The sequence below is a fragment of the Lissotriton vulgaris genome, chromosome 1_1 (assembly GCF_964263255.1).
Source record: "Lissotriton vulgaris chromosome 1_1, aLisVul1.2, whole genome shotgun sequence".
Taxonomy (NCBI): Eukaryota; Metazoa; Chordata; class Amphibia; order Caudata; family Salamandridae; genus Lissotriton; species Lissotriton vulgaris.
This window is the reverse complement of record NC_141685.1, coordinates 764535488-764559486: the sequence shown is the minus strand read 5'-3', so window position 1 is coordinate 764559486 and position 23999 is coordinate 764535488. Positions and strand designations below refer to the sequence as shown.

At 44.0% G+C, this 23999-nt stretch overlaps 1 protein-coding gene across 2 annotated transcripts in view; it reads left to right on the top strand.

Annotated features, from left to right (window-relative positions):
* The window catches only part of LOC147747789 (flavin-containing monooxygenase 1-like), a 472774-nt gene extending 462534 nt beyond the window's left edge, over positions 1-10240 (top strand). For both annotated transcript variants that reach the window (XM_086955833.1, XM_086955843.1), the window contains one exon: positions 7657-10240. In XM_086955833.1, the coding sequence (XP_086811959.1) occupies positions 7657-8002 (346 nt within the window). In that variant the 3' untranslated portion in view covers positions 8003-10240. The remainder of the gene's footprint in view (positions 1-7656) is intronic.
* The last annotated feature ends 13759 nt before the right edge of the window (positions 10241-23999 follow it).

The following is a 23999-nucleotide window of genomic DNA, read 5'->3' as shown; positions in this document are numbered from 1 at the left end:
TGGAACCGTTTAGCTTGAAGGAGCCTCAGACTCCTCCTCGGTCTGATGCCACCTTATCACTCACAGGCTAGGTGGTTTTGCCCGGTGCCGGGACCCATGGCCTGTAGAGACCATGGTACCCTTCAAGCATAATCCATTGCTTCTCCTGTCTCTCACTGGTGTTTACTGGAACTCTTTAACCATGAGGAGTCCCTGAAGCCACTCTGGGTCAATGCCACCCTGCACGGGATAGAGAAGATAACACAATCTCCCTAGCTGGCTGCTGCAATTGGCAACAGATGTCCAGGGGTGATATACACCTTCCTAGAACTCAGCCAGGATTTGCCAAGGGGTTTAAGATGCCATCATGCCTTGGGAATGGAAGGAGACTGTGACCAATGATTAGGAAACCTGAGTCACTTCAGTTATGAGTTTTGGCTTCACCCTACCTCTCGCTGGTGATTCATGGAGCAGATCAGTACAGAGGAGCTCCCAATCACTCCTTGTTCTGACTTCACCCTGCTCTTGGTAGGGAGGATCTCACTCTCTCCTTGTCTGGCTGCTGCCAACCCAGCCATTTGGCCATGGATGCACAGAGGAAATGTCAGTCTTTCTGGAACTCAGCCCTGGTTAGCCGAGTTGGTTTAGGCACCTCTGTCTTACATCCTCTGGACCTAGCAAATAAGCAGTTTTTCAACAACTACTATGCCCCTGCAAGATTTGGACATATGAAACCCAAAGGGAGCAACAAGCTGCATATAATGCAAGTGACCAGATTGCCCTGGCTGATACAGTGACCAGAGTGCCTAGGCTTAAGCAGTCGAAAACTAGAGTGAGGATGCACTCTGAGACCAGTGCTCAGGAGGCCCTTCCTAGAGTTACCCACCAGCTTACCATCAATGAGTAGGCTAGAATGTCCCAGAGCACGCCAACCTGCTCAGTCATGTCAGATTTGCATCTCTGCCTGCTCTCCAGAAAAGCCTTTTGGACAGAGGCCCAGGGAAGGTGGTCCAGGTCCTCGCAGCAGTTGGGTAGAACAACCAGACAATAAATGAGTACCTTTTCTCTGCAAATCTGGAAAAAGCCCAGTCACTTTTCTAGTAATCCATGCACACCAAGTGACAGAGGGGGCTGTTTGAACAAACGCATCTGACCTTCTGGAGTCCTGGCTGGGCTCGCAGTCAAATGTGCTTCCAGGACAGCCCGGCAATCTTGATGCCCCATCCATTCCTATGTCATGCATAATATGATGTTCGGGCAACAACTTGAAAATCTTGAAGGACAGCCATCTGGTTGCACCATGTCTTCTGAAACAGATTCCACTCGCTGTTGGAGGGGAAAGCCTGGTGGAGAGAGACTCTGAGGGTATGATTGTTAGAGAGAAACTGGGCCTTAGGCATGGGGCTGTGGGACCTCATGGATATTTGGCCTGGAGTTGGCTGCACATTATCATCCTGGTGAGGCAGAGATCTATATTGGGGCCTGCTGGGCACTTTATAATTCAGCAGGACAGAGAATGGAACCCAGGGTTGGGGGCTTTCACCTCCGAGCCAGCTTGAGCGCTGACCCAGCCAAGCAGGAAAACCTTCCAGTGTCTGTGGTACACCATCCGGGACACTTTCAGACATGGCAAGCTGGGGAACAGAGCCAAAGGACTTCGACCTCATGCCAACCGGTGCTCTGATTCAGGGCCCGATCTGATCTTCTAAACTCAGCCAAGCAGGGGACCTTCCCTAGGTCTCTGGTCCCCCATCCCAGGTTCCAAGTGATACAGTGGGCAGTAGAATAGAGCACAGTGCCAGGAGTTTAAACCCCCAGGTCAGATGGAACTTTGGCACAAGGCATAATCAAAGCTTCTTAACTCAAGCAAGGGAGATCACCAAAGTCCTGAAGGACCCACCATGGGCACTTTGTGATGCAGCAGGCTGTCATATGGAGCAAAGGGAGGGAGCTTCCACGCACTAGTCCAACTAGAGATCTGACCTGGGTCCCTTTCCAAGCTTCTAAAGCTGCTCAAGAAGGGAGCCCTCCTTGTGCCTGCGAGACCTGTCCTGGGCTATAAGTGACTCAACGGCTCCTGGGTTTTAAGTGACCTAGTGGCCCATTGAATGGAAACCATTGCTGGAGGCTTCCACCACCTGGCCAGCTGGAACTCTGATTTGGGGCCCTGTCGGAGCTTACTAACCCAAATAAGCAGGGAAGCCATTCTGGTGCCTGCAGGACCCTGTACCGGGCACTATGCAATATGGTAGACTGGAGAATGGATCCCAGGAATCTGATGTTTTACACTCTAGGGCCAACCAAACCTCTGACCTCTGGCATGATCAGAGCTTCTTCACCCAACCAAGCAGGGGAGCTGTCCTCTGGCATGCAGGACTCTCTCCACAGGACTTTTCAACATAGCAGGTCCTGGAATGGAGCCCCAGGCCAGAAGCTTTCACCCCAACCAGAGCCCTGACCCAGTCTGAGTACCTTAACAAGACCAAGCGTGCCTGGGCACTTTGAGACAAGGCGGGCTGGGGAATGGAACCTAGGGCATGGCACTTCCACCACAGGGAACTGTAGCTATGACTCAGGGCACATTCTGAGCATCTAAATCCAAGCAAGCAGGGGAGCCCTCCCCAGCCTGCTGGAACCTGTCCTTGACATGGTGAAACAGAAAATGCAGCTCAAAGGTGGAGACTTCCACCCTTGGTACTGCTGGAGCTCTAAACCAGGGCCCTGTCAGAGTTTCTTCACCTGGTAAAGCAGGGGAGCCATACTGGTGCCTGTGGGACCCGTCTTAGGCACTTGTGACAAGACAGAACTGGAAATGTAGTCCAGGCCAGGGGGTTTTAACGCCCAGGCCCACCAGAGCTCTAATCTGGGCCTGGGCTGATCTTCTAAACCTGGCCAAACAGGGGAGCCCTTTCCGGAACGGGGAACACCTTCCCCGGCACTTTTGTGACATGGCAGGCTGGGATTGAGGGCCAGGGCAGGGGGTTATCAGTCCCAGGCCAAGTAGAACTCTGACCTGGGGCCCAGTCTGGTTTATCTTATTCCTGGCCAAGCCAGGGGAGAGCGTATTGGGCCTGCTGAACCATGTCCGGGCACTTTGAGATGTCACGGGCTGAAGAGTGGTGCCCAGGGCCGGGGACTTCCATCACGAGAACAACTGGAGCTCTGACCTGGGGTCCTTTAAGAGCTCCTAAACCAAGCCAAGCAGTAGATTCCTGCCGTGATAGTGGGATCATGTCCTGGTCTCTAAGTGACTCAGAGGGTGAGACGTAGCATAGGTCTGGGGAGATCCATCTGCTTGGCCAGCCAGAGCCTTAACCTGAGGCCTGTTTGGAGGTTCTTCATCTGGCCAAGCAGGAGAGACCTCCTTGGGTCTGTGATGGACCTGGGAATGGAGCCCCAGAGGTTACGATTTCCACCCCTGGGACAGCTGAAGCTCTGACTGAGTTCCTTCACTGAGTCAAGTAGGGTAGCCCTTCCGGTTCCTGTAGGACTGAGTTCTGGGCACTTTGTGATGATGGCTTTTAAGGGTATGCTACCTTTTTCACCTCAAGTGTGATTTTGCCTCCAAGGGTGCCAAATAATATCTAAACATCAAGCGTGCATCATCCATCTGAAAACAACACTATTTTCACATTTTTATTTCTACGGGTGTCATTGATAACTCTACCACAAAGGAGTGTAGGATTGAACCTAGAATTATAGCCTGTGACAGCAGATAAAGACCGCAAGCTTAATTGGGTTTCCCAATCCTTGATTTTTATTTACACTTAAACCCCAGTGTGATAAATATAGCATTCGATAAAATCCCTCACTAAGGTGGTACGAATTTATTTGATGTGATAATTGCCTATCACAGGATTCTGGGGAACAAATTGATGAGTTTGGTGTTACCTGCACCAAAATCTGCATATCCTGTTAATTACTGGGCATCTTTCCTCTGACAGCCTTAGTAACTCTCAAGGTGTGCTCATAGTCATCACAAGGAAAATGAACAAATGATGGGCGGAATGCTGAACAATGCAAACATTCACCCCAGCCACAAATATCTGGGTTTAATCCATCATTCTTTTGCTCATCATGCCCCCCAGTTTGGACCCAGCCATTCTAAATCAGTCCTCTATGACAACTTCATTGATCATCCACCAGGAGCCACAGAAGGCCCCCTAACCCCCAGAAAAAGCAGCCAGCCCACCATCTCCAACTGGACACCGATCACGGCTGAAGACACTGCCTCCACCATGAAGAGCATCCACTCGGGGAGCCTCACCAACCCCTGCCCCCCTCACATCTACCGCAGAGCCGTGGCCGCCATCGCACCGAACTACAACACAACATCAACAACACCTTCAAAACAGGCACCTTCCCAGTTGACTGGAAGCGCGTAGAAGTGAGCCCATCTCACTCCTCCCCATTGCAGCCAAAGTTCCAGAGAAAACAGTCAACAAGAAACTGACACGATTAATTGAAGAGAAGGCCATCCTTGACCCGTCCCAATCCGGATTCTGAAGCAACCACCCCACAGAGACCGCCCTACTCACCACCACACATGACATCCACACCCTCCTGGACCAAGGCCACTCCGCAGCCCTCATCCTACTCAACCTATCAAATGCTTTGGGCACAGTCTCCCTCTGCACACTAGTCGCCAGACTACATGACGCAGGCATACAAGGAACAGCCGTGGACTGGATCCGATCATTCCTCACTGGAAGAAGCCAAAGGATCAGACTCCCACCCTTCCTCTCCGACCACACGAAAACAACCTTTAAAGTCCCACAGTGTTCATCACGGAGCCCCAACCTTTTCAATATCTACATGGCCCCCTTCACAGACATTGTCTGACAACACGGCCTCAACATTTCCTACACCGATGGACACGCAGCTCATCCTCTCCCTCACCAAAGAACCCACCACAGCCAAACTCAACTTCCAGAAAGGAATGCAAGACGTCGCAGTCTAGATGACAAACAGCTGCCTGAAGCTCAAAGCTGAGAAGACAGAAGTCCTCGTCCTCGGTACCACCCTTCTGCATGGGACAGAAGCTGGTGGCCGACCGCCCTCAGAAGCCCACCTACCCCCTCAGACCACACCAAGAACCTCGGCATCGTACTTGACTCATCACTCACCATGAACCGACAGGTCAATGCCGTCACCTCCAGCTGCTTCAACACCCTCTGTATCCTCCTCAGTGGATCCCCCTGAGTCAAGGAAGATAGTCATCCACGCAATCATCACCAGCAGACTGGACTATGGAAACACACTCTACTCCGGCATTAACAAGTCCCTACTCGGTAAACTCCAGACAATACAGAACACCGCCGCCAGACTCATCCTCGGCATCCCCGACACAAAGTCTCCACTGGCTCCCAGTGGAGAAAAGAGTCACTTTCAAAATCCTCACTCACGCCTACAAATGCCTACACAACAATTGACCCAAATACCTCAATGACAGAATCAACTTTCACGTGCCCAAAAGAAACCTCCGATCTTCCAACCTTGCACTGGCTGAACCCCACGCATAGCCAGAGCAGGCGGTAGATCCTTCTCTCACATTGCAGCCAAGACCTTGAATGAGCAACCGAAAGACATCAGACGCGCCCCCTCCCTGAACACCTTCAGGAAGACCCTCAAGACCTGGCTCTTTGGCTCATAAGATCTGCGGACACCCTCCTCTGTGCCTTAGACCCTCACGGGTGAGTAGCACGCTTACAATTCCATGATTGATTGATTACAATTCCCTGATTGACCTTGTACCTCATGGGAACAGTCCAGCCCGACCTGCCAAGCCAGGTCCTGCCTGGACCAGAAACAAGTATCCTGGGACCAAATTTAGGGCATCAAACTTCATCAGCCAGGGTAGCTTGACTCCAGTGGGGCAGTGAGCACAGGACACATGTCTGGACATACCCTTCACACTTAGGGTGACAAAATAGAATGGGAACACATGATGGATAAAATGCTGAACAATGCAAACACTCACCCCCAGTTACAAAGATCTGGGTTTAATTAATCCTTCTTTTGCTCAACATGCCACCCCTGTTTGGACCCAGCCATATGCAAATGAGTCTTGACCCTGTTCCTCATGGGAACAGTCCAGCCCGAACTGCATAGCCAGGTCCTCCCTGGACCAGAAACAAGCATCCTGGGACCAGTTTCTGGGCATCACCCCTCATCAGCCAGGATAGCTTAAATCCACTGGCACAGTGAGCACAGGACCCACGTCTCAATGAAACAATGGTTTTAGGCTCGGATCTCTGATCTGGGGTGCATTTTTTACATTGGGCAGCATTCTGTCCATCAATTGTTCTTTTTGCATTTGTCACCCAAGTGGGACGGGTATGCCCAGACATGGGTCCCGTGCTCTCCATGACATTGAAGTTAGGATAGCCTGGCAGATGAGGGGTGATGCCCCGAAACCGGTGCCAAGATGCTTGTTTCCAGTCCAGGGAGGACCTGGCCTGGCAGTTCAGGCTAGACTGTTCCCATGGGGAACTGGGTCAAGACTGATTTGCATATGGCTGTGTCTGAACTAGAAAGGCATGGGGAGCAAACATACGATGGGTTTAGGCCCAGATCTCTGTACTGGGGTGAATGTTTGGAATTGTGCAGCATTCTCTCCATCAATTGTTCTTTTTGCATATTTATCACGAAGCACTTAGTGACGCAGAGGGCATAATCAGTCTTGCTATCGAACACTTGGTAACCATTATGCGTGAGAGAGAGTCTAGGCCCAGCAACCCTTCCCAGTGCAAAATATCCCCTGGTTTTTTTTGCATAACGTTGCACTATTTATTGTTGTATACATCAGCCAGTGGATGGATATGGACACTGAAGTACTCAACATCCCCATCTCCCAGAGAGAGAGTCCAAGAATCGAATGGGAATTGCCACTCCACTCTTTAATCTAAATCGAAATATATTTCCTTCACAGAGGAGCTAAGATTTAAGTGGACATGAAGCATTCATCCATTTATCCATCTGTCCCTCTGTTAGTCTGAATCCTGTCTATCTATGTAAACCTGTTTATGTGTGCCAGGGTGTAAGTTGTGCATGAATGCATCTGTTTGTATGTGTGTTCTCAGTGTGTGTAAGTGTGTACTGTTGTGTGTTGGTCTGTACGCCTGTTATCCTGTGTATATTTCGGTGTGTGTGCATTGGAATCCAACTATCTGTTGGCCAGTGTTTCTTTCTCTAGGTGGTGACCTGTTTGTATGGTTGTCTGCGAGTGTGGTGTTTTTGGGCCTCATTGTTTGTATGTATATTGTTTTGTCTGCCTTTGTGTGTAATGATGATCAGCATGCGTATGGATGTTGCTTGTCATTCTGCTTTAAAATTGTATCTGGGCTTTTTCTGAACAATAGCCCGATGAATTTGTCCTGCTGTTCTGTTTCCATTTTACCCAATGTGACAAGTGGCACCATGACATATCCTTCTGGATTTCATCCAAGTGAGACTTTGCACCTTGTTCCACCAGTGGAATGTGAAACAGACCTACAGGTACGATCATGCAAGTATTTAAGGGCAAAAGAATGAGGCTGATGTGCCCTAACCATAAGGCAAACTTCAATTAAAGGACCCTGTCCTATAAAATACCCTAGCTGCAGCCATTATATCTTAATTAACATTGACTTCATTGTGATGCATTGCTAATTAACATCTACCCATTCTTTGATTAAGGTATGGGACCCTCAAGGGAAACACCTTGCAGGTGGAGCTGGTCGATTACATTGATCCCATTGCTTCAGAGATTGGTGTCAAGCCCAACATGTTCCGTCTCCTTCTAACCGACCCCAGACTGGCAATGGAAGTCTTCTTTGGTGCTTACACATCACAACAGTACCGCCTAACTGGGCCAGGAAAATGGTATGGAGCCCGGAATGCCATCCTAGCCAAGTGGGACCGGGTCATAAAACCCATGAAGACCAGAGTGGTGAATAACAAGAGCGGAAGGTCTTCACTGTCCACCATGCTTGGACTCCTCTGCCTCCTTGCATTGTATGCTTCTGTCTTTATGTTTGTTTGAATGCCAGTATTTTTCTCCCTTTCCTACTACTGCTGCTTACCTTCTGCTCTTTATTTTACAATTGTCCTTCTGAACACTTGGTTAAAGCAATGCTTCCTGTTTTTAAGCTGATTTTCTGTGAAAGTGTATCACTGCCTAGATGTTGAGTCAGGCTCCTGATGTTCCTTTTGTTGGCCCAGTCTTCAAGATCAGCTTACAAATTCACCATTATGATGATGATACACAACTCTGCTTGAAAGTCTCTTCCACTGAAGACATTTAACATTTTAAACACTGCTTATTCAGATCAAGTTAAATGTCTGCATGACTGAAATCACCCACTGGACGAAGAACTGGGGCCATATTTATCAAGGTTTTGCATCGCTCTTTCTCCTCGCAGGAGACACAGGGCAACGCAAAACCTAGAATGAGATTTGCCAAGCCACACAAGGCTGCCTTGTGTGGCACTGCATTGCTTGGTAAGTCAAGTCTTTTCTTTGGGATGGCGTTCCATGGGTGAAGCGTGGGTGTTCGCACACAGCCACCCATGGATTTTGCTGAATTCCCAGACTTACCAAGACAGGTAAACCTAGGAATGCTTCAAAATGCTACGCCTTCTCAGTGGAGGTGCAACAAGGAGAAATACATGTATTTCTCCTAGTTGCTTGCTCTTTCTAAGTGTGCTGCATTCTGTGTCACTCTTGTAAAGAGGGAAAGTCTCAGAGGACTGTTTTTCTTACAGGAAAGTGCCTCTTACTTTACAAAAACAATGCTGTCTACAATGCAGGCATCCTTGCACCTTGGCACAAGCGCCAGCACAAGGAAATTACAGGAATCCACTGTATAGTGTTAAATACAACAAATTCCTGCCCTCTCCCTTAAACGCAGTGCAACAAGGTGTTTTGCTGGGTTGCATTGTGTTAAAGTATAATAAATCTGTCCCCAAACTGTCTATAGCTGAATACCGACACAACTGAAATTGTGATCGTCGGGAAGATCAGTTCACTGTGGGACTCCACCTATCGGAAAACAGAGTTGGGAATGACACCCACTGCCCACGCCGAGAACCTCATGATCATCATTGACAGCAAATTTGACATGGCTGCCCAAGTCAATGCATTTACAGTCTCATGCTTCCATATCCTGAAGATGCTGAGGGAGATTTGCAAATGGCTTCCAATCAGCACCCAGAAAACCACCACTCACACACTGGTCATAAGTAAGCTGGGCTACTGGAACACTAAGGTGGGTGAAATATTCTGTTCTGCACACGGATTTGGCGGAATTTTGGCCACTCCACGTTATTCTTTAACGCGCCGTTCTGCCCAACGTCTGCCAATCGAACAGTAGTTCTGCGACATAGTTTCTTTCAACAAACTTTTCTCATTTTACGCCCACCAGCATGAGATTACCATTTAATGGAAAAAAATAACTAAATTAATTCTCCAAACTCATAAAGTAGATATGAAACAAAACACTACCAAATAGCGAAGTGTGAAAAATTTATATATATTGAATTATAAAGGCATGACATATACCCACACAAACAACTAATCACAGATTATTACACACACAATAAAATAATACAGTGAAATTACAGCACGTGAATACAAACAATTATACACATAAATCACAATACAAATGAATCAACAAAGATTACGTATATGACACAATCAATTACATCAACATCATTTTCTTATGTGATATAAGAACCTCCTCCTCACTTATTGAATTCTGCAAGAAGTTGGAGAGCTGGCTTTGCGAAAAGCCCCACTACATCCTAGGTTAGGGTGGACTCACATCTGTAGCCCCAAGATACCTTTCTGGGTGATATCGTGCTCTACACATCTGCGTAACAGAACACCCAGGATTTGGAACAACTTACCTGTCAGGATCACACCAACATTGCTCCAATTTAGGAAAGATTTGAAGACTCACCTCTTTAAAAAATACTTCATCACCATAACCCAAATTTTTCTCCTATTCATCGCTGCCTTTATGCTTTTGTTTGACCATGTATAGCGCTTCAGGGCTTTTTGGACAGGTTTTCGCTATAGAAATACCATATATATTAATACATGCATACATACATACATACATAGAGTCCTATTAAATTTGCCCTTCAGTTCCATTCAGCAGGTTTGTAATACATCTATACCTCTTATTTTTTACAGTTCCAATCAATAAACCAACTGGATAAATAATAGGTTGAAAAGCAAGCATAGCCTTGAATAATAAAATTGGCAACTGACGAACAAACTCCATGAATCATTTATTTTAGAAGATATATGATGCTGCTTCAAGAGTGTATGGCAGTGTGTGGGATAGAAATATTTTTGATATTTGGTTCCATCTGTGTGATAAAGTGTTGGTGAGGAGTTCAAAAAAACCTAGAGAGAGACACGTGACAGGGGTGTGCAGAAACTCAGTCCTAGTCGCATATATATGGGTTAGTTAGCTTACTTTCTTCTTTATGAGATTGCATAATACAACACTTGTCATCTTCCCCTTTGCATATGAACTCTGCATTGTAGCCTCCCACCACCTGTGTTTGTTTTGTATCTATAACATAACACCCCTTCTTTGTCTATATGTTACTCCTCTGCTTCCAGTTTTTTCTACTTTATTACTTCTGTTTGCCATTTGTAAAATGTTGGGGTCCTAAAGGCATTTCATATAATGACCAGACATCTATTTACTAATAATATCACCAGGTCCAGGCATCTTGAGGTTGTACTTTTGTTGGATCTGGCATTATTCTCAGTTACCGACATTTGGGGGTTAAGCTTGTTCTGCCAGTGATTTCTTCTACTGTGTTCATGTGACATTATTTCTGTCTAGTATTAATTTCTTTGGCAGGTTCATAGCATGTGTAGAATATGAGCCCAGTCCTCTCCACATCTTGGGAAATCTGCAGAATGCAGATCATCTATTTTCTGTAATTTATTAGAGGTTAGATAGAAAGGTGAAATACATTAAATTTGAAGAAGCATAATTCTGGAAGTTCTAGCTTCTTCAGGGGCTAAAGAGAGTTTGACAGCTGTTAAGAAATTGGGTGTCTAGTTGGCGAAATTATGCACTCTGTCCAAGTACGGACAACATTCCTAGTCAGGGAAATCTAGCTACACACTAAAAGATAACCTGTGCTCACCCTTTGGTAGCTTGGGACAGAGCAGTCAGGCTTATCTATAGAGGCAATGTGTAAAGTATTTATGCAACACAAACACATAGCAACAAAATAAAAACACCACAAAAAAACTCCACACAGGTGTAGGAAATAGAAAATATTTTTATGACAAAATCAAGACCAAAAATGATAAAAATCCAATCAGTAGAAGCCAAGAAATTAATTTGTAATGAAAAATTCAAAACATTGCTTAGAAGCTAATTGCGCTAAGGAGTTACTTGAGGTCTAGCTGGACCAGAATAAATCCAATTTTTAGGCCGACTTCGATGGAGGGCAGACCGGCTGCAAGACTCACACAGGTAAATGTTAAAGTCTCGATCCACGCAGTCGATGAAGGCTTCGTCGACTAACCCCTTTACAAAGAAGGCGCTGCAGTCTTTTGTCAAAGAGCTGTGCAGTCCGTCGAGGCGATGTAGTCAGTCAGCTCCTGCGTCGGCGTTGAAGGGCAATGTGTAGATTCAAATTGGGGCAAAGTCATCACTGCTCTGATTTTGATTGTTCTAGACAGCAGAAATCACATTTTATGGACCTAGGACTGGGTTGGCACCACTTGGCAGGGCAGAACTCACAGATGGCAGGGTCCAGGTTCTGTTGCAGAGGTGTAGGAAGTCTTTGATGGCCCTAAGACTTCAGAACAGGAGGCAAGCCAGCAAACCCTTGAAGTCACTCTGAGTTAAAGGGATATCGGTCCAATTTGTGTCCTCAGTAGGGCAGAGATCAGCAGGGCAGCTCAGCAAAGCAGACAAGACTTTCTTCCAGCCAGAGCAGCAATCAGCAGGGTGGCAATCCTTGTAGCACAGCAGTCTTTACTCCTGGCAGAGATCTTCCCAGGTCCATTAGTATACTGTCTTGTTATGGTCAGAGCCCTAGTACTTATATCCATTTGCCTTTGAAGTGGGGGTGACTTTAAAGTAGGCCCTTGAGGTGCACAGGTTCCCCTTTCGCCCCAGCCCTGGCTCCTTACTATCAGTAGGAGGTAATTAGCCCTTTGTGTGAGATACATGACTCTGCCTATTCCGGTGTAAGTGTCAGCTCCCCCTCTCTCTTCCTATCCAGAAAGACCTATCAGAATGCAGATGACTTCTCTGTCACACCCACACTTCCTATGTTTTGGCTGTCTAGAGGGAATGCAGCTTTCACCCACCCCAGACATATATTGGAGTCAGGCTGCAAGACACACAGAGCAGTAAGAGCAGGGAAATGTCCAATTTCTAAAATTATTAAACTATAACATGGGCTGAAGAATGCACTATACTAACGTATAAAGGGAAACCTAAGGGTGGAGCAGCAATACCATCGAGTACAGGGGTCTACACACAATTTACTTGACACACGTGAGTGACCGTTGTTACCCCAGAATGGACAAGATTGGCCCCAGTAGTGGGAGAGTATAGTCACAAGTTGGTGAGACCGTCAGCTACAGATCTCTAGTATGACCACGTATGCGGTGGGCGGTAACCGTTTTTGGCTAGATATGGTGCCCTGCTCCCGCACAAGACTTGTTCCCACCGAGTGAGGCAGGTGCTCTGCCATGCAGAATAGCTATTAATTAAAAATAATTGTCATGCCCCTGTGCTTGGTCCAGACGGCCGCCGTTCATTTATTCTTTCTAAAAAACACGTGAGTTTTCACGACAGTGACATTTTTTTTTTTTAAAGTGGCATCCAGCATTATGGAGAGCAGCAAAGGCAAACGATCAACTTTTGACCAACAAGGTTTTTTTTACTATAAAAGACCACATGTCCCATGATCCTCCACATAGCATAACATAACATAGCAAGAATGGCTGTGCTGATGACCGCTAATTCATTTTTCAGGTTCCCCACATCACGTAGAGACATTGAAGTGTTCGTATGTATGTGTGTGATTGATGTAAGTATTACTTTTGAAAAAGTAGTGATGGTTGTAGAGCTATTAATCAGATCGTCCCAAGTGGTGATTATGATTTTCTACCCGTTTTTTACAGTGTTCAGCGTTGGGTAAATAAAGCCAGGCTTGTATTGAAAAAGGTAAGAGGAAGATATGAGGTACAAAAGTGGAGAGCAACTGCATTATGACAAAAGGCTAGAGGTTAAAAAAGGTGTTTTGTTCTTTTTTTACAGCCTTTGGGTCCTGATGCGAACTCCACAGCAAGTAGGAGTTCGAAACACGTAGACCATTGTTCTTGTTGAGCCATAAGGACCTTAAATATATAGAAAAAAGCTCCAATTTGATGAAAAACAGACAAATTGTTGAACAATTGGTTGCTATGGTTGTTCTAAATCTGGCAAAAGACAAATCAGAAACGAATTGTAAATAGATATTCGGTGCTGTGAATGTAAGAGTGATGTGTGTGAATGTTTGACAAGAGCGAGTGATAGTTTGTATGGAATGATCTATAATATGTGAATTGGTGGTTTTATCAAATGTAAGATTTTGTATTTGTGAATTAGATGCTAAAAATTAAAACTTGGTGAAATTAACTAAATCAATGTTTTGAGATGTACAAATAAAACAAAAAGATTGATTCAGACTGAACTATGAGTCTTGGACCCATGTTGAGTTGAATTCCAATATGGTTTTGAATATAGATGAATCTGAGTTAACAATATTGGCAGTTGTTTAGTTTAAAATTGGTTAGTGGCTTGGCCTTACTGTTGGGAGTCCAAACCCAGTGGTGTTACACTTTCTAAAAGTGGCATTTCTAAAACAGTAATATCAAATCCAACTTTACCAGTAAGGAGGATTTATCATTACCATTCATTCCAAAGATATGAAACATGATGCAGCTACTACTTTCTAATCAGGAATTACAGCGTAAACGTGTATTAAGGAATTCCCAATGCTAACCTATGAGAGGAGTATGCCTTTAATAGTAAAAAAACTATTTAGCTGTTTGTCACAGCACCCTGCCCTTAAGACTATGCAGGGCCTACCTTAGGGGTGGCGTATGTGTAATGAAAGGGGAGCTTAAGGCTTGGAAAGTGGTTTTAAATGCTAAGTCGAAATAGCAGTAAACTGCACACACTGGCCTTGCAATGGCAGGTCTGAGACAGGTTTGAAAGGTTACTTGGGTTGGTGGCACAATTAGTGCTGCAGGCCAAATAGTAGCACTTAATTTATAGGCCCTGGGTATATGGTATGCCACTTTACAAGGAGCATACAATTAAATTAAAGATGTCAAACAGATGTAAACCAATTATACAAATTATACCATGTTTAGAGAAGAGAGCACATACTTTTTAGCACTGATTAGTAGTGGGGATGTGCTTAGAGTCCTAAGGCCAACAAAAAGAAGGTTAGTAAATTAGGAGGAGGAAGGCAAATTGTTTGAGGTGACCCTTCAGAGGGGGGCATTTTCCAAAAAGGGTCCATTCAAAGTCCTCCAAATCTCTGCCAAGATCTTGCAACTATTTTCCCTAAGGGGGCTTGACTAAAACCCGATATAGGTAGTTAACAGCTACCTGCTTTTCCCATCATCTGTTTCTGCTCCAGTACGGAGACTGTCTTAGGTGTCTCCCTACATTGTACTTTAAAAGTCTGAGGGGGATATTCACAAACTGCATTTTGTAGTAAAACGTACTCTAAAATGCTGTTCATAAACCTGCATGCAGATTTTCCACCTCCACCGTTCCTATATTTATATTTACATAGTTCTCTGTGTATATACATATATATATATATATATATATATATATATATATATATATATATATATATATATATATATATATATATTTTTTTTTTCATTGTGAAAACCATAGGTTTCACGCCTTATATAGTTAGGAGTTAGCATTTAAAAAACCTTTGAAATTCACTGAAAAAACCATAGGTTTCAGGCCCTATATAGTTACGAATTAGCATTTAAAAAACCTTTAAAATTCACTCAAAAAACTATAAGAGGTGTTAGAGTTAGCTGGACATTTCACTCATACAAAACCATTGAAATTGCTCCTATATAGTTAGTTGCACTAACTATATTTCGCGCACCCGCAATCCACTGCTGATGATGTAACATATTACATCATTCATGACATGGTCAGTGACATCACTGATGACATCTCAAATGCAGCCCTTGCATACTGGGGGCCCCTGGGGGCCAACTAGCCCACCTGAAACCTCCAGTATGCGCCAGGGGCTACATTGCAGAGGTGTAATGAGGCTATGCCCCTTGTTACACCTCTCTGCAACGCAGTCCCCTGGCGTGTTTGCAGAGGGAGAACTAATTTCCCTTGCATACTGGGGGTCCCTGGGGGCTAACTAGAACACCAGGAGCCTCCAGTATGAGCCAGGGGGCTGCATTGCAGAGAGGTGTAATGAGGCCACACCCTTTTTTACACCTCTCTGCAACGCAGCCCCCGTGCATGTTTGAAGAGGGGGAACTAATTCCCCTTGCATACTAGGGGTCCCTGGGGGCCAACTAGCCCACCTGGAACCTCCAGTATGCGCCAGGGGGCTGCATTGCACAGAGGTGTAATGCGGCTATGCCCCTTTTTACACCTCTCTGCAATGCAGGCCACTGGCACGTTTGCAGAGGGGGACTAATTCCCCTTGCATACTGGGGGTCCCTGGGTCATATCTGCCCAAACGCCGATATTCCGAACGATTGAAAATGACTTTTCTTGAGAAACATTTGGATTTGGATTATCATGTCCTATACTTTGGAATTTTTGCAAGACTGACTTTGAGGATGCTATAAATTACTCAAGTCTGCCCGAATTGTGTGGGTAAAATTGATACCTAGTCACTTTGAATAAGAGTGTACTTATGTCTCGTCTAACATTTGGAAGAAATATCTAGTTATATGACAACAGGATACCAACATAACTTGAAGGAAATAAGAACACCCAGAAGAAGTTCTGTTGTGCAGAACGAAACGCATCGGCTGGCTGTGGTACATAAACTTAAGGAAAATAAAAGCATTTGAATATACACCAAGATTCAGCGCTTCAATAAGGACTCTAAGTGATATGATTTGATTGGACTTATTGTGCACGTGGTGCTGTGCCAAACTTTTGAATATTCTTCACTACTCTCTACTACTTACTCTCTACTACTCCACTACTCTCTACTACTTCACTACTCTCTAATACTCACTCTCTACTACTCATTCTCTACTACTCTCTCTCTACTACTCACTCCCTAGTGCTCACTATCTACTACTCTCTACTACTCTCTACTCTCTACTACTCTCTCTTACCTAATTTCAATTGGACTACATATCCCAGCACTCACCACTAGAAGGGACGCATGATAAAAGGTATGCACCTGAGGCTGTGGATGTCTTGAAACCTAACTTCCGTGACTGCCAGCAGCCCAAGATGAAGGTGCGGACGGCCACGAAATGCGTAGGCAAACATGAACAATGACGGATGGATTGTTGCCTTTGGTTCATGACAATAATGGCAATTACTTTACTGCTCCGGTGTGATCCTTCATCGCGAGAGCCATTGGAATGAAGTATATATATATATATATATATATATATATATATATATATATATATATATATATATATATATATATATATATATATATATATCAGCAGGTTTTCTCTCACAATTTGAAGAGATTGGGAGACGCACACGGTTTTCAGTTTGCTTGCAGCATTTTATTTTTGCAGTGTTGAGGCACCTGACGCGTTTAGTTTTTTCTAAAAACTTCTTCAGAGGTGTTGCCTCGTTCTTTGTGAGTTTGCGAGTGGGGCCAGGTGATCTTGTTCACGTTTATGCCACACCTCTGGTGGACGCCCATCAGGGCGGTGTGCTAGGCATTGTGGTACCTGGAGTCCCATGTGTCTTGTTTGGAGCGTCTCTTCACTCACTTATGATGCAAAAAGAGGGTGTTGTTCCTCCATTCAGCAGATTGCCATTAGCGCATAACAGGAAATATTTTTGCAGCATTGTTGGTCCCCTCCGTCTGTAGGTTGGCTCGGCATGCTGTTTCCTGCTGTGGTTAACTTTCAGCTCTCTGCACGAGGGTCGGCTGGGTCATCACTGGCATTTCTGGAACGTACTGATGTTCCGTTTCCAGGCTGAAAACCTCCCAGAAGGCTTCCCAATCTTTAATGGGACTGCGTGGGATCCTGACCTGACTCCGGTGACAGGCGGCTGATATTTATTTATATGTTATATATATATATATATATATATATATATATATATATATATATATATATATATATATATATATATATATATATATATATATATATATATATATATATATATATATATTTGTTTTTGAATATAGTACACATGATTTACGTCTCCATAAAGTAGTACTTTTAAATCAAACCATATGGCTAATTGTCAATTCATACTGCTGTGGATAGACATTCACTTTACTACTCGACATATCATGTTCTATTCAAGATCTCGCTGTGGATCGGCTTATGCCCCTTCCTTCAACTCCTGATTTCATGCACTTCCCCACTGACCTATATTCAATTTACTTTATATATATACATTCAGAAAACAATAACAATTTTGTAGCATTAACTTCATACCAATTCACATTTGTATGTTAAATACTCCACAACTCAAATCGGCTCATTTATGTGACAGTTCTCATTACTTTAATCTATGTCCCTAGATGTAGAGCTAATTCCTCTCCACTATTCATTCCTCTCGGAATAAGTCTATATACCGTGACTCTAAGCGTCATAATTTACGTAAATTGTTATTTGTTTCTATTACTTTGATGGAATTCCGCAAAGTGGCGTACCACAGGATATGCGGGATCCACTTTGTCTATGGCACTTAAATGCTCCAAAATTCTGATCTTCAATTGATGGATAGTACTGCCTATATAACGTAGCCCGCATGGGCACACCAGGCAGTATACCGTGTATGGAGTTGCAATGTAAGCGTTGCCAGTGGCAAGGCAGGTGTTCCTATGACAATATACCATGGAAGAGGGAGGTATGACAACAGCGTTGTATTTACAAGGCGGCCCTGGATTTGAGGACCTATAGCAAAACTCTTGGTAATTGCGGTTTATGTCGGATCCTAACATCTGTTCTGAAGTAGACTTAAGCATGTTTAATATGCGAGGTGGATTGATATGTTAAGTCCACAGCCTTATATTAACAATCTTTTCACTTGCAAACCTGAATTATCGCTGTTTTTCTCGCAATATTGGGGGCATATTTACATGGACAGCGTTAAAATTATCGTCGCTTTAGCGTTAGGAAAGTGCCAGTAAAGCGGCTATTATGGGCTCATTAATAGGCTTTTGAGAATTCGTGAGAAGCCCAGGTTTACACCAGAACTTTTTAACGCTGTACTTGTAAATATGCCCGTTACAGACTCCTAATTTTACCGTAAAAAGAAAATATCACCTACTACTAACTTTTATTCTTCCTTCGGGATCCCATCCCATGGGCGTATATTCAACGTTGGGGACTGTGGGTGGAGGCCCAATGTCCCTATGGTGCTAGTTAGCTCCCTGCATCCTTCGGAAGCCACCATTACTTTTCCACACGGGGACCTGCTAATATGCAGCTCCCCGTGGGGAAAAGCATTCTGCTTTGCATTTTAAAAGAGAGAGTAGGTTTTCGTGTTCTCTCTTTCAAAATGTAAACCAAGTTTGCTATGGCAGGGCGGGAGACTCGGTTCTCACCCTGCCTTAGCAAACAGCAGTGTTGAAAAATCTTCCGGTGAGACAACAAAGGATTTTGAAGTCCATTATCGCTGTTTCAGCTGTAGTTTGCTGCTGCTAAAGCGGCGATAATTTTAACGCCACCCTTGTAAATATGTCCCTAAGTTTTGGAATGTTGACAATCCTGTCTCCCATTTAAATAGGCACAAAGTATTTAGTGAAGTGCACACTGTGAATCGTGGAGCAACAGTGTCTGATTGTGATCGATAAAGAATTGCCCATTGTTGAATACAGATTAGGCAAACTGTACATGGGGTTTTGTAACGTCAGTGGCTATTCCTCGAGCCCTCTCTTGAGGTTAATTCGAAGAGTTGCATACTTCTTTTGCTCGTAATGCAGGATTTCCCCTCTGTCATGTAGAGGATCCCGGGTAAATATAACGGCTTCTATACAGCCTGTACCTTTCAACCCTCCCCCCAAACTGCTTACTGCCTGTTACCATAGTAACAGTTCATGGAACACTTAACTGAGCACAGAGGTCACAAGTTCACCACACAATGTTGCTTATCCAAACAGCAAGTATGCTGGACTTTTTAAAATTTCAATAGGAACCGTTAATCGCACCTACAGACTCTGGTAAAGAGCTGGTAGAGTTAGCCTCAGTATTAAACTTCTAGTTATAAACATCATTTCTACTTTTGATTTTTAAATCTTCTCTGAGCATATGATTATCACACTAAATAATAGTGAAATGTTGTCAGAAAAAGAAGACGTAGACACTAAGTTTTTTTTTAATAAACTTTTAATAAAACAAAAATAAATAAATAGAAACGTAACTTTAACATAACAGTATAATGAACAAAATGTGAGATGGACTCCAATGATAGGAGCGCAGGTAACCTGTAAAACAAAAATGAAAATAAGTCTTTTTTTTTACTCTACCTCTCCCACAGAATCACCCTCAACAGGAGTCTGTAGGGCAGCGCTGCTTGTAGGCTTAGGCCTATCTTATGGTATAGATGGCATTTAAAATGAGACAGAGATGTGACTGAATGAGGTCAAAGATCACAAATTAACATAACACTTGGCATCATTGCTTATTCGTATGTGTGCAGTGTGCCTGATACATCCCACCCCTCTCATAGGCCCACGCTGAAGAGGTGTCTGTAGGGAAGTGCCTGCTGGGTCAGATCTACAGTATGGTCCAGCAGGTCTTTAAAATGATTCAGAGATAAGACAGAATTAGGTGAGAGATCACGTCATTATGCAGGACAATATCGTTTATTTGCAGCGCGTTTAATATGAGGCATTGTGTATCTAGACCGCTCTGCTTACCTTTTATAAAGACTGTTTTCAGCAAAGCTCACAACTTGAATTCTGCTTTGGTTCTATACTGCAGACTGTATTAAATTCAGCCTTGATTTATTTATCTGCGTAGTGGACAGAAGCATTCATAACTTGAAAAGAGAAAGAGAAACAATGTGAGAGAGAGAGAAAGAGAGAGAGAAAAAACGACATTGAAAGTGTGAGAGAGAGAAAGTAATAGCAGGAGAGGTAGTGTTGATACTGGAGAAAATCATCATAGCTCACCTTTTTGCCTCCGGTGTGTGTCCAAGTATGTGCCGGTTAATAGTGCACCCTCAAGTTTAGTGATCTGAAAGATAGTATAGAGTTAGTAATAGCAGAGTACATACAACTGCACACGTATATTTCTGTGATATGCCTTTGGACACTCAGAATGCTATATTACATCAACTTCCACTGCAAAGAGGTGTCTATGCGCTCTTTTTCTCCCAGAGTACTATACCCATGCACTCCCACTTGCATAGTGGTGGGTTCTCATTAAGGCGTACCCAGACTGTAGCACCCCATTGACTCCCAGTGTCCGGAGGTGAGTGCCCTTTCTTGTGCATCCAGACTGTTGCAACCTATCCACTCTCTCCGCCCACAGGTGACTTCTCGTTGCTTCGGAGATAAACTTCTTTGCTTACCTTGTGCCATTGGGGTGATTTAAAGAGAGTCCACTACGTGTCAAAGCAGCCTTCTTATGCATTGTTACGATGGCCATGCATCATCGCAGAATACTCAAACGTTGAGCTGTTAGATAAAAAGGAAAATAAGATTGTGTGTCTTTTGTTTATCAAAGGAGAGAGAAAGTGAGAGAGTGACTGAAAAGAATATTCGCAGCTCACCTTTCTGTCACCGGTGTGTCATTCACCACGTGCCGGGACATAGTGCACCCTGAAGCTCTACATCTAAAAGATAGTAAAAGAAAGATGTTATGATTGGTAATTGCCACTATCTTAATGTGGAGTAGAATAACATTGCACTTTCACACACCTTCCCTTCCGCGTTAAAAATACAACTATTTGTACAGTTCCAACTTGTTTAATGGGCTTCGATTTATGAAGAATTAATAGAGTAGTAATGTTTTCCATCCGGTTATAGAAAATAAGTGGTGCGCAGTGATACACGTGGTTTCAATCATTACGAGCGATAGACTTTTGACCGACTATAAAAACTTTCCTGCTATAGGAAAACAAATACAAATGCAATAACATACGGTATATAGGACTGCGTACGCCTAAATCGCTGTGTCACCTTTTTGTATCCAGTCTACTTCACCCCATCTACTCCCTCCTCTGCGCACCCAGGTCTCACTGCTCACCTTTTCGCGGACAGGGCATGTTCTACATTATGCAGTCCCGCTCTGCCACCAAGAAGTCTCACATTTGGTGCTGAGTCTTGATATCGCTATGGGAAAGGACATACTCGTGCACCCATCATCATCGCAGGTTACTCACCCGCTCAGTCCTTGCGGTACCACTAATTCAGTGACCAAAGAGGCCACGCACGTGGTGGTGGGACCCCTGTTCAGTAGTTCGGGCCTACATGAGGCGTCCGAACCACCAGGACGGGCCATCACCGCACTTGCGATGGGAGCAACTCTAAAATGGCGTAGAGCACGTGCGCCCCGTTTTTTTTATAGGTAGGGTTACATGTGTTGTGACGTATGTGCTGGATGGGTGTGGTGTAGGTTTATACCAGCCATGAGGGAGTATGTGTGTGTGCCGTTCTGACAACTAGACCTGAAACTAAGAAATCACTACAATGGAAATCTGGGCAATGTAGTGTTGTTGTGTTTTCCTGGAAGCGTAAGCGGAGTGGGCTGGACTGACGTATGCCAGTGCTGCGCGAGGATGTGATGGATAACTCCGGAGCTATGGGCGTGGTTCCGTCGTGAGCTATATGAGAAATCAACTGATTCAGGTGTCTGTGTTGTAGTGCTGCCGTCACCCGGGTCTTACACGTAAATGTGTCATTATGTCTGTAAAGTCCCACAACATGGCCAACATGGAAGGTACAGGGACTCACTGATCCTACATTCATCCATAGTTGCACACATACAGCATGGTGGACATGACGCATTTCTGTGAATATAAATGTTTGTTGTAAATTCAGTGGAGTGTTGTAGCTGTAGTGATACAGGGGTATGAAAGCTTCAGGTTGCAGTTTTTGGCACATGAAGGGCAGGTAATATATATATACGTATGTGGTCATTCGGGTATACTGTCGAACTTGGTGCTGGAAATAAGTGTTCGAGCGTTGGAGTCACGTCCACACCCTATTATTGTAGAGAAATGACATAATCTATGCGTCTCTGAAAATGTACTGTAAATACGGTGCTCATGTAAATTGAACACATAGTTTTGGATCAACTTTGCACTATATAAATATGCTGAAGAAAAAAAAAACTCGAGCATTAGCAAACACTGATAAATTTACTATACACTTTGCTTGCAGTATTGTAATGATCCAGTTTCTAAGATCGTATTTGAGAATGAGCGAGAGAAAGGTATATAACCAAAGTTTTTGTTACTGCCAGAGGTAAGATGGTTGCATACGCTGTTTACAGCAAACTATAATCTGGTAGGGCCCAGGAGCAGAAATTTACAAACATAATGAATGCACAGACACATATAGTCGAAGTGGGTACTGGCACAGACTCCATTTTATTACATTGCTGTTGGTATCAATTACAATAGTAATCATGATATCATACATAGATATTTTCTCGTAAACGGTTTATGACTTCTGCTGTACAAACGTAGGAGCACTACATATGAAATAATACACAGAAGATTCTATCGTAAAGGGTTCATGAGTTGGGGTGCACTGAGGTAAGGGCGGTTTGTGTGGAGCCTGCCATGATGCGTCGTCCAGGCAGACCTCACAGGTAAGAACGTGTTTTGACTACTGAATTTTGTCTTAATAAGGCCATGTGGCAATTATTTATGGAGTTAGTGGTATGTCTGGTGTTTAGCGTTTGCTCACCCTGCGATGATGCGTGGTCTGAACGGGCTGCACTCAAAGCACTGACTGTTGCATACTGAACTGCATGAACTGTGAGGGAAAAAAAACTAGCATCAATGGTTATCAATTGCTCTGCAAACTAGGTCTACTGATTGCTCCCCATAACAAATTAAACAATTGCACTTCCCGTAGTGCACTCAAACTTTCCCAAATTGGGGATGTATGTCTGGTGGAGATTTTGAAGGTGAAGCCCCACAGGTACTTGGTATTGCCAGTGGTGGAGGTGCATTTTGGCGCAGTCTTCTATATTCTTTGTGAGCATAGTTCACAGGATGCAGGGATTAAAGGTGCTTGCACATACTAGCAGTGCCACAGGAGTATTTTTTGCCTCTGTCTTAAATAAATCGAGACTGAATTCAATGCTGTCCGTAGTGTAGATCAAAAGCTGAATTCAAGTTGTGAACCCTATTGTCCGCAGTGTACATCGAAGGCAGTAGTCAGCCCGATTATAGAAGAATGCTTTTTACACTTATTTTAACAAAATCTGGATACATACAGTATAATTGTCTCTGCATTAAGTAAATCAAGGCTGAATTCCCTACTGTCTGTAGTGTACATGCAAAGCTGAATTTAAGTTGTAAACCCTGCTGTCCACAGTGTAGATCTTAGGCAGTAGTCGACACAAACATCAAGGAATGTTTTTTGTTGCATCCTTTAACAAAATCTAAGTACTTAGAGTTCAATTGTCTCTGCTTAAATAAATCAAGGCTGAATTTCATGCTGTCCGTAGTGTAGATCCAAAGCTGAATTCAAGTTGTGAACCCTACTGTCTGCAGTGTACATTGAAGGCAGTAGTCAGCACAGTTATAGAAGAATGCTTTTTTCTCTTATTTTAACAAAATCTGAATACATACAGTATAATTGTCTCTGCATTAA